A 12,357-nucleotide genomic window follows, 5' to 3' on the forward strand; every position below is an offset into this window, starting at 1 on the left:
GGGTTTTTTTTTTTCCTCCACCTTGATTATCACATTTGGTGAATATTTATTTTCCCAAATGCAAGCTGCTCTTCAATGTCAGATAGCTTTTATATATTGAGTCGAACGATATTGTCACATTCATTTCGAGCCAATAGAAGTCAAAGACGTGGCACACTATGATATATCTACTGATTCATATGAGAGACGTATGACCGTGAAAAGTTCTTGGCTTGAAAAGTCTTGTCAATTTTTATGCGAATTTGAGCATCAGAGATACAATGGTGACCATAATTAATAACCTTATTGATTGGGAAACCTTACCAGATGTTGAAAAAGCGAACTGGATGACTTTGGCAAAAGATTTGAAGAAACCAGGAGATGGATTTGATGCAGTTATTTGTCTTGGAAATGCAATTCCTCACCTCCCGAACTCTCAAGGTATGAAATTATTTGGCTGCCAAGATGGAAGCCAAAAGTTCCGACGGGTTTTTATTATTATTATTATTATTATTATTATTATTATTATTATTATTATTATCTATATTTTAAGCCTATTCTTCTTTCTTGGGTTTTCAAGTGGTGAAGCCGCTTCAATATTTGGATATGTCCATCAAAACGGAAGAAGAAGAACCTTTCTAACCCACTGTGTTTAAATCTAATGGGTTTTGTTCGTTTCTAGGCTTTACCTATTTCATATGAAAATGCCAAACTCCTCGGACATAGGTTTTATTTATTTATTTCAAAAAACTTTATTTTTCTGAATATTCTGCCATATTTTTGACTTTTATTATTTATTTTTATTTTTATTTTTAGGGAGACCACTATAACCAATAAGCTTAACTTCTAAGTTGTCAGTCGTGAGATCTTGTACATCTCAAAAGAGGCTAACTGGTCCAAAGCCTTAGTGGCCTTCTTGGATTAATTATTTCTGGATAGGTGAAACCATAAACGGTTCCTCAGTCCTGCTTTTAAACTGTATGTCATGTTTATTCAATCTGAAAAATACAAAAAAAGATGCATTTAAAATGGCATCATTTTGTCAACCTTGTCCTATCAAAATTATGCTCTGATATGTGTATCTTAACCATCATAACTTCAACAAGTCTAATCGCCCATATCAATCATTCCTAATACGATGTCCCACACACTTGTTCGATGCCCAATGTCAATAATTTGACCGTAAAGTGTCACTTTTCGTTTATGAAACTCAGTTCTTTGGCTGTACTACAGTGTATCATGTAAAAAAAATTATGGTTTCGAAACATCATCTAAATTTAATTTTGCTCTGCGAAACATCCTACCCCCCCCCCCAATGAGAGCCTCCACTTCATCCATTTAGCTTGTCCTTGTAACCTTCCGCTGGATTATATAATGGCAATCTTTGTGATTGGTCACCGGTACTCAGTTGACATCATCCTTACTTTGACATTCCTGATTTTTCTCATCGGGACCAGGATGCACCTTATAAACTCTCCTGATGTTCCACTTTCCTCTAACAGAATTTGTGTCAGAAACCATGACCACATCGGCCACGTGAACATTGCGTCTCTCCACATTCTGCTTTTTTTTCATGGCACCAACAATGGGAACAAGTCTCAAGTCCAGCATCTCCAAAACGACTGGACTATTTTTAATTTTTTTTGCACAAACTAAACTCAATGCCTTGGATTACATGTCTCTCTCTGTGAAGGGCCCTTGAGGCACTTCAGTGGATGCTTAGCTGAGCAGCATGTCGTTGCGGCGCAGATACACACCATCATCTGGGTCACCGGGAACACGACCAACGGGACTCCTAGGAGTATGGTACCACAAAGTTTCTCACACCCCTTGGAGGTTTTTCTGCCCATGTCTGAGCTGTATCTCAGAGCCAGCTGTGACTTTCAGAATTAAATTTTGCATCAACAATGGGAATATAATGTATGCAGGGTTGACCTAATTTTAAGGCCATGACCCAATTATCGACATTTTAATTTTTCACCAAAAATCGATGAAAGTTTGTCCGGTCAGAATGAAATTGCCCTCACTGGATAGCTTGGAGCAAGCCGCATTTACACCTCATTTACATCATACCACTCCTGGTTCAAGGTCAAATGGTTTGAAAAAAAAACTCGTGTTTTTTTTTTTTTGTCATCGCTCAATTTTGGCAATGCGGAATCTCAATGACCGCTTGGCCTTCCAAAATGTTCTTGCATCATAATTGTGTGCCTGCACTGAAGTTGTGCACCTGATATTTGATTCGTGACCTTGACCTACTTTTTTCGGATTGTGACTTAACAAAAAACACCTTTTTGATCATAAGTTGAATAATTTTCCTCTGATTTTCATGATGATTTTTATGGATAGTCTTTAGATGGAGACACATTTTGTTAATTTACACTCTTTCCCAAAATGTTGAAAGCCAAGGTCCAATGGTGGTCTGAAAACAAAATGGCCATCATTGAATCATGGGTGATCCTTGGCACCCCTGCCTTACCCTTGGCATTCGCTTTGTGATCGCACATACTGTATCTAATTTGATGTGTTACTGCATGGAGGCCACGCTATTTCCTAGAAATATATTTTTTTGTTTTCTATCTTATTATATTTTCATGACGGGCTTTAAATGCACGACATAAGAGAAGAGAAGATTTCAACATACGGCACTTATTCTTCCTCACGTGTGCTTAAGTGTGAGTGTATACTAGAGATAATTTAATCGATATCTCGTATGTATGTATGTATGTATGTGTATATATATATATATATATATATATATATATATATATGTATGTGTGTATATATATATATATATATATATATATATATATATATATATATATATATATATATATATATAGTTATTCAGTATACTTTGTACAATTTTGGTACATTCCTCTACCACATCTCAGATAGAACAGCTATGTATGTTGGCCCCAACAGTGCTCATTCTGTACGGCCAACATAAATTTTGATAACTTGGCAGGTTTTTGTGATTGAAAATGATGGCAATGTTGAACTCGTCCCCCTTTCATGTTGGGGGCTAGTTCAATATTACCCCCACTCCCCTTCCCAATGTAGGTACATCATCTGCCGACTAAACACCTCACATTGGCCGAAAGTTGTCAGTATCCACAAGGCCAACTGTCTCTGTCGAAAAGCTAACATTGGCAATGTGCATATGACCATCCATGGCATGTCGACCCAAGACTAGTGTTGCCATGCCATCCGGGGTGTATTGCTTCTCACCTCACCTTCACTTTCACTTTCCCTATTTCGCTGACAAATAGTTTGTAGGACCGTCACGAGTTTTCTGGGACACTTTTTTTTTTTCTTCTCCAAAATGTACGGGGTATGGTTTATGAAATTTGAAAGACAAAATGTCGACAAGGGATGACAAACACTACTTCACCTTGATGGTATGGTCTTTTTGTAAAATTAATGTTTCTGGTGGGAGTTGTTTGTGTGATTTTATTTTATTTTTTTCTTTTTCTGTGCATTCGTGCAGGTGATTTCAGTGAATTCAAGCTGGCATTGCAGAACTTGTATTTGATGGTAAAACCAGGAGGGATCGTCATTTGTGATCACAGAAACTTTGACAGTATTCTGAAAACAGGCAAAACGGAATTGTCTACCGAGTATACGGTAGGTAGAGATGTACCATCTATTCAGGCTAATCTTCATGTGTGGAGTTAACCTCATGGGTAGTCTTGGACTAATGATTTTAATCCTCCAACCCCCCCCCCCCCCCCAGCAACAACAAAAAAACAGCAACATCAGAATGGGAAAACCAAACATTAATTAAATACAGAATTTAACGATTCCACTGTCCCGTCACAATCTCCTTCGTTGTATTTTTTTCATAATTGAAACTTCTTCCCGTTTGCTGTTCATTTCTGCCCAAAGTCTTTAATCATGAGAATAATCACTTGTACACTTATGATGATAAGCAGCACACGATGTTGCTTGTTTGTTCCACAGAACAGACTCACTCAGCGCCTTGAACAGTCCATCATCTACGAGAAAGGTGTTGCGAAAACCATCATCTTGGACTATATAATCAACAATGAGGACACAAAAGAAATGAAAAGTGAAAGGTACCAAACCCAGTTACAATTACAGCTGTCCTGCTCAAACGAAGCAATGGGTGAACCTTGTTTTCAGCATGGACTTTGGAGTACATTATTGTTGTTTAAGTGACAACTTCCTCCTTGATGTAAATATTTTTATTCTGCCATGTTTTAAATTCGACTTCCTATCACACACACATTTTTTTTTTTTTTTAAATACTAGATGTATGTATATGGATATGTCAGGCTTGGAATCGTTGGGTCCTGAGTTCAAATCCCGCTTGCTGTTGAATGGATACCAGATGGGGTTGATTGTCATCCTTCCGAGGTCAGCAAAATGGGTACCAGCTTGCTGGGATGATTGAGCCATTCGATTATCGTGTGTTGGTGTGACGACCCATCCAGGAGACTGTTTAGGCAGCACCAATGCTCTGTACAGAGTATGGTCCCAATAGTTTTGGATTGGATACGTCTTACTAGGAGAGTAGGACCTAAAACATGGCTGACTGATTTTATATATATATATTTATATATATATATATATATATATATATATATATATATATATATATATATATATATATATATATATATATAATATGTACATTTTGTCTGCCCTACTGCCAATGCAGTGGCTTCTCAACCTTTCTTCATCTCGCTCTTCCGTCCCTGAACCCTGACCTCTGCCTAAAGTTTCCAGGTGGAGCTTGATGTTGATGTTCGCACTCCAAGGTCAAACCGTCCTTCGGAATGCTGGCTTGTTGCAGTGCAGCAGTTAAGGATTTTTATTTGATTGTAGTTGTACTGCACATCAAAATTTGCTTTTTTTTTTATTTTTATTTTTTTTTTTCGATCACAGAACATTTTCCGTTTCTCTTTCACCTGTTCTGCTCGATGAATTCAACGAACTTACTTCAGAAGTGTTTGGAGAAAGTGCAGCGCACACTGTTTATGGAGATTTCAGACCGCACATCCTTGGTCAAACGAACGACCCTGTGGTGTTTCTCCACATCATTCAGCGTGCTGTATCTCACCCATGAGAGTAAACGTTCACAAGTGACGTCAAAGTAAGAATATTTTGTAATCTACTCATGTTAATCGATGCATCTCGTATGGGAGCACCAGATATACCATCGTATGTACAGTGCTTATAGAAAGTCTACACCCCATTTCAAAATTCTCACCTTTTGTTGCCTTATAACCTGGAATTAAATTGCGTTAAATCAGACTTTTTCCACCTTTATTTACACACCGTAACCCACAACTGCCAAATGAAAAACAAATTATACAAATTTCAGAAAATTAATTAAAAATACAAAACTGGAATATCTTAGTTTGATAAGTGTCCAGCACTTGGTTAATTCTTGGTGGAAGCACATTTTACAGCAATTACAGGTGTGAGTCTGAGATAGGTCTCCACCAACTTTGCACACCTTGATTGGGCAATATTTACCCATTCTTCTATACAAAACTGTTTAATCTCAGTGAAGTTCCATGGGGAGCATTGATGGACGGCAATCTTCAAGTCATGCCACAGATTTCCAATTGGAATTAGATCGGGGCTCTGACAGGACCACTCAAGGACATTTATCTTTTGGTTCCTCAGCCCCTCCAGTGTAGCTTTGGCTGTGTGCTTCGGGTCGTTGTTGTGCTGAAAAGTGAACTTCCATCCAAATTTCAGCTTTCGTGCAGAGGGCAGCAGGTTTTCCTCTCGGATTTTTCTGTATTTTGCTCCATCCATTTTCCCTTATATCCTGACAAGCGCCCCAGTCCTTGCTGATGATAAACATCCCCATAACATGATGTTGCCACCACCATGCTTCGCAGTAGGGATGGTGTTCTTTGGGTAATGTGTTGTGTTTAGTTGGGTTTGCACCAAACGTGACGTTTTGCACTTCGGCCAAAAAGTTCCGTTTTTGAGACGGTTTTGTTCTTGAAACGTCCAGTTTTGGGCCTGCATTGTGTTCGTGACAAGCTTTTAAATGACTTGACTTGGAAGTAAATTCATTTTGTGTAAATGGAGAGAAACGTGATCCCTGATCATTTCTCTGAAATATGTCTCTTGAAGTACATCTTGAGAATACTTTCACTTGCTGCACAGATTGTTTCAAAAAAAGTGGACTATTTGAACGTTTTATTGGAGAAAAATTACAAAAGGTAGCAAGTTCAGTGATGCATTGTTGGAAAGCATACACCATGCCATTTTCAAATCACTCGTTATTATATTGCTTGTAATTGACATTTTCAATGTGTGCTCCGCCTGTGTTCAAGTAGTCTTTGATCCTGACTCCAAAATTCTTCACAACTTGTTTGCAAGTGGCTGGAGTGGTAGCCTGACAGTAGTCCTTCCCCTCCTGCTTCAGGATAGCCAAGGTTTGAGGTTTGTTAGTGTAAACTTGGTCTTTGGCAGCACTCCAAGAGGGAAAATCCAATGGATTCAAATCTGGGCTGTGGGGTACCCACTCATGCGCCGTGCCCAGACTGATGACACAATTTTCAAACAGCTGGTGGAGCAAGTCAATGGTTTCATCTGCAGTGTACGGCGGAGCACCGTCCTGCATGAACCATGCAAGTCGAAGTTGGTTTGGAGATAGTAGTTGAGCAAGATCAGCGTCAAATCGGCATAAGACCCCTCGGTACCACTCGCCGTTGACTGCCATCGGCTTACCATTGATGTCCTCAAACCAATACAGTCTCGGCATACCCCATCTGGCATTCAGTGCACAGAAGCAAGTGGACTTGGGACCTTTGAGAGACATCTCAGACACCACCTGAGGAGGCACAGCACCCCAGAAGGTGTTGTTGTGATTGTTGATAGCCCCATTGAAATGGAAGAGTGCTTCATCACTGAACCATAAGGAGTCGATACAATGTGGGTACCTTTCCATTCGGTCACTGAACCAATCGTACATTGTTACTCGGCTTGTCATGTCATTCCGAGTTAGTTTATGCCCTCCAGATATGATGTTGTATTAGAGCTCGAGTTCAGAAGTGAGAATGCACCACACATTTGAGGCTGAGATCGCCAGTTCTCAGGAACACCGACGGTGGGATTTCTTCGGACTTTCCATAGCAGAATCTCTCACCAGAGCAATGTTCTCTTGGTCTTTGGTAACACTTGGTGGGAAGCTACTGTTGCCTTTTATTTTCATTTTTCACACTTCCATGTGCTTGGTAGTGCTCCACAAACTGTTGAATGCTCCCATTGGAAGGTCCATTACAGGTGTGAACATTGTAATACAGACAGTATCGTCAGCGCATCTACACGTAGGATTTTGTCTCAAACCACAAAGTCACGATTTTCACCTTTTGTTCCACTGTGAACACCGTAGTTGACGTATTGTGTCCTACTGACTACTTCGTAAAAATGGCATACCACCAACACTACCGTAACCTGCGAGAGAGAACGATGGAGTATTAGAAAGGACAGAATAGAATATCAGGCTGCTCAAATCGTCCACTTTTTTTTTTTTTTTGAAACTCTGTATTCTAAAATGTTACCGTGGAACCATTTATTTTGAATACCGTCATGTGACTTGTGGTTTTACCTGTCCCAAAATGAATGATTACAACAAAGATTAAAAAACAAACAAAAAAAAACCATCAGAACCATCTCCTGTGAAATGTGAAGTTTTTGGCCAAAACTAAATTAAGTTTTTAATGTTGATTACAAAAAGGAATCTCATGAATACTCCACAAAAATGGAAACTTGTTCGTTTAATTATGAGCTCCTCCACAAAAGGTGGACGGAGAGGTTCCGTATTCACCCCTGCCTGACTGTCTGTGTGTCTGTGAACAGGTTATCTCAAAAGGTTATGGATGGATTCGGACGAAACTTGATGGAGAGGTTGTGTGTGTGTCTCGAGGACCAACTGATTCGATGTTGATGAAGATCCAAATCCGGATCCGGATACGAGAAATTTTTTTTTAAAGATTTTCATTTTTTTCAGTGATTCTTCACCATTGAAAGATGGGGCCAAACTGGTGTTTCTATGTTGTAAAGCAGGTGTCTGTGTCTGTCTGTCTGTCTGTCCGTCCCCGAACTACTTTCTCAATTTTGGAGCTAACCGCGTCAAACCTTCTGTGGAACGTTTTTGAATCCCAGCGGATGTCCTTCGGTTGGTGTGAGGTTTTATCAATTTCTCAACACAATTATTATTTTAATTTTCGATGCATACGAAGCGTTTTGTATCCGCCATTTCTCTGCAGCAGATTCGTCTGTTTTTGGGTGCCGCGTGACAACGGCGTCTGTATTCATTTACCTCACGCGTGTTTTGTATAACGTATCCATATTTGTTTACCTCACGAGTGTTTGTATTTCGTCGTATCAATTGGTGATTAGAATGATGCTGTTTGTAATGAAAATAAAGATCGAGTTTCAAGCGGAATGAGGAAATTATGTGAGGGTTTCCACCCGTGACATTCGCGGATTGGGAGGTTGCAGTTTCACCATTGACGTCCACCTTACTTCTGTCGGGGTCAGCTGCGGTAAGGGTTTTTAAATTTTTTTTTTGTCCAAGTCCTTCACAAACTGACTGCCCATGCTTGATGTTTGTTTGATTGAGCGTGTCACCCTGAATGTGGAATTTGAGTTAATGGTTTGGAATTTGCCGCCGTTTCCGCATTGTGCGTTTGCTTTTGAGCTCCCTCCCATGCGTATAGCACAGGTACCTCACTAGTAGCGCTATATTTCATAAGTTGTTTCTGTGAGCCAGGTAACCTCGTTTGGAAGACAAATCTGGAAGAAGAGGTGCTGAAAAAGATGAATTTTTACAAAGGGAGATTTAATATTACTGAACTGGACACAGACAATAAAATATATATATATATATATATATATATATATATATATATATATATATATATATATATATATTGTATACAGTCAAGGCTGCGGAAGAGCTGGACCACTGAATGGATCAGGAGGCAACAGAACAATAGGAAAAGTAGAAATGCGGAGAAAACACCAACAGCTTGGTTGAGAGATAAACTAGAGGGAGACTTGGACAAACCAGAGTTTTTAGAACACCTTACGTCACGCTGGCTTGAGCAACGAGGACATTGTGTTCTGTGTTCAAGTATATAATTCAATTGAAATAAAATAAAGATGTAAAGCTTGGAGGAAAAAAATAAATTTCAGAAGTGTGCTGCCATTGATTCAACATCTTTTACACCACCTTATCTAACATGTTATATTGGTTCTTCATGCCCCTTGTTTGTCCTTTATGACGTCCTTAAAAACAGGAAGTTTCCTGTTTGGAATGATTTTCAATCTTGTTTGACTGCCAGACAGGCAGACGCAGTAAAAAACATTATCAAACTCCTCTCTGCGCAGGTAGTCTGGAGGAATTCAGAGCCAAAGTACGGTAAAATGGCAGACTTGTCTTCCGATTCATGTTTAAAATATAACATTCAATGTTAATAAATTGTTCCTTGATCATCTTCATCTTCATCTTCTTGCATGTGGAAGCTTGGCTGCTGGGGTAGCTATTATTTTGTTGGGGCACAACTGTGCCGCTGATGTTGTGCCCCCTGTACTATCATTACACTGGTACTCATTTCGCCGACCTCAGAAGGATGACAGGCTGAATTAACCCCACCTGGTGTTAATTCAGCTACCAACGGGGCTCAAACTCAGAACTCTGAGATCCCAAGCCAACCACCCGAACCACGAAGCCAACACCAGACTTTCCTTGATCAAAAGCTGATGTTTGTAGACAGACAGACTGACATGAAGCAATTTCTTAACCCTGCTTTTCGCTTGACATGCGGGGGGAGGAAAGAGGGGTAAGGGAGGACACATGGCATGGACAAGATGGATACAGAAGCAAGCTGTCATGTGGGAAAAACTGGAAATTTCTAAGGAGATGGGGGGAGGTGGGGTGTTTAATGGGAGTAGAAAAGATCATGGTTTTGGATGAGGAATGATCTGAGATGGTAGTGAGCAGCTGTCATGAACACTTGGAGGGAAGGATGAGATTGGAGAGATGTGAAAATTGGTTCCACAAGTGTGAAAAAGAGGAATGAATGAGTGGAGGTGGTTACTCGGAAGTGGAGAAATGTTGTCGACATGCAAGATAAATATTTTTCAGGCAGTAAAATAAGTGCAAGTCTTAATACCTGTTTGAAAAGTGTTTATTACAAATGAAGATGTGAATATGCACAACGAACAAAAAGAACCTGCTCACTCTATAAGTTAAAGATTACTTCAAAAAAAAATTAAGAAATAAATGAAGAGGTCTCGTATGTTAAAATGTAGGTGCGTCCTTCCGGCGCACACCTTGACACCTGTGCAATTCCAGGGTGACAGTTTATAACTGGGCTGATATTTGAATCCAGGCTCGACAGTGTGAAGGTGACTCAGCCCAAAAGTCAAAATGGTGAACCCATAACGACAGGAATTTTTCACTACAAGTAACAAATAAAATGCCATAGCCCCCGTTTTAGTAATTTTACTGGATGGAGTTACGGGGCTATCCCATTTTATGTACAACTAAAATGGCCGCCAGTCTACCAGTTGACCATCTTTGATAAGATCGTAAAATGAAGTGAGTCGCACGTGTATGCCATCGTGTACTGTGCTTGTGCCAAGTTTGACCAAAATCGGACCTTGCGTGTCTGAGAAATGGTTGGGGACACTTAAGTAAAAACAAAATGACCGCCAGTCGGCCATCTTGGATCTGGTCTCAAAAAAAATGATGGCCATATTGTCGTGTCCACAGGGTTTGACCCCTACCTGGACGGATGGCCAAACCTCTCCCTTAGAGGCCTACAGCTGAGACTCTCGGAGAATAACGCGCGCGCGGGAAAACAGTAGAGCGCTGCACCAGGACGGCACAAATACACGGACACAAGCAAATTGAATTAACTAAATAATAATAACTAATTCAAATAATAATAAGGAAAGAAAAACGTGAGGTAATCTCAATATAATTGAGGTGCCTCCATACAGACAAGGGGAAAATGAACCAAAGGAAAATTCCTCCTTTGTCCTGGCACTTAACTGTGTGCCAGAGATGGTCTTGAGGGAGCTTTGGATTGATGCGCCCAACAAAATGGTGCCAAGCCACCCTCATCGCAGGAAGAACGTACATCAGGCAATTCATGAGCGATAATTGACACCAAGGTTCAGAGACCACTATGTAGCTTCATCTCACGAGCTAATATTCCGACCGTTCCTCTCTTGCACCCGGTCAGGTCACAACGATGGCCCACACGACGAGACGATTTCTGAGGCCTTGTGATGAGGCCACGAGGCATGCTCTCCTTCCCTCCTCAGAAACGTACACACTTCACGGCTCAGCCGAACCGTGAACGGCTAACGTCCCGCTCAGCACGCAAGCCAATTCACACCACACGAACACGAGAATCATGCAGCCTTCGCCGCGCCGAGAGCAAAAGCGAGATCCTCCGTGTCCTCTGACTAACATCCTCTCTCAACCGCAAGCGTCCTTTGGTTATTACTCCGCAAACTTCCTGTCTGATCTGCTCTTCCCACACCCTCTTCCTCTTCATGTATCTCACGTCATGCCCATCAAACCTCCGCCTCCATGGCCTGGCCTACTCGCACAAAACCCGGAAGGCAAGGCCTCTGCCCCCTCGGGACCTTTTGCTTGTTTGTTATCGTGGTTTTAGTTATCAAGACATAGGGAAAAGTCACGGGGGCAATTACATACTGGGGAAGTTATCCTTGATCCCTACTTAACCCAGCACCACCCCCCCCCCCCCCCGTGTGGTGACAAGTAACACTTAAGCTAACAGTCTCCCTACTGAATTACATCAAGATGTCTCCTACACGTCCACGGACCAAACAACTCTATACAACCCTATCTTTCCTATGAAATCCCTTCATCTACTTCACAAACATAACAATATGTAAGCCATCATTCGTTATCTATGTGCCAAGTTTGAACAAGATCGGTAAATGCATGTCTGAGAAATGGTTGACAACGTGTTTGATACCGGGGTTTGTTTTTTTTTTCAACTAAAATGGCTGCCAGTCTACCAGTCGGCCGTCAAACCATCTTTGACCAGAACGCAAAATAAAATGAGGTGCACGTGTATGCCATCATGTACTGCGTTTGAACAAAATCAGACCACGCATGTCTGAGAAGTGGTTAGGGACACATTTAAGTGAAAAAAATGGCTGCCAGTTGGCCATCTTGGATCTGATCTCTAAAGAAAATGACGTGCATATGTAAGCCGTCGTTGGTAATCTGTGTACCAAGTTTGAACAATATCGGTAAATCGGTAAATGCATATCTGATAAATGGTTGAGGACGTGTTTGACACGGGATGTTTTTTTTTTTTTTCCACAACTAAAATGGCC

At 40.7% G+C, this 12,357-nt stretch overlaps 1 protein-coding gene across 4 annotated transcripts in view; it reads left to right on the forward strand.

The window, feature by feature from the left end:
* The window catches only part of LOC147013616 (glycine N-methyltransferase-like), a 29,879-nt gene extending 21,463 nt beyond the window's left edge, over positions 1–8,416 (forward strand). For 3 of the 4 annotated variants that reach the window (XM_085855563.1, XM_085855564.1, XM_085855562.1), the window contains exons 4-8: positions 307–420; positions 3,467–3,603; positions 3,940–4,055; positions 4,888–5,095; positions 7,828–8,416. In XM_085855563.1, the coding sequence (XP_085711689.1) occupies positions 307–420; positions 3,467–3,603; positions 3,940–4,055; positions 4,888–5,068 (548 nt within the window). In that variant the 3' untranslated portion in view covers positions 5,069–5,095; positions 7,828–8,416. The remainder of the gene's footprint in view (positions 1–306; positions 421–3,466; positions 3,604–3,939; positions 4,056–4,887; positions 5,096–7,827) is intronic. The other variant, XM_085855565.1, reaches the window with a different exon arrangement.
* The last annotated feature ends 3,941 nt before the right edge of the window (positions 8,417–12,357 follow it).

This window comes from Eptatretus burgeri, chromosome 14 (genome assembly GCF_056783735.1).
Source record: "Eptatretus burgeri isolate ZD-2024b chromosome 14, Ebu_testis_v1, whole genome shotgun sequence".
Taxonomy (NCBI): Eukaryota; Metazoa; Chordata; class Myxini; order Myxiniformes; family Myxinidae; genus Eptatretus; species Eptatretus burgeri.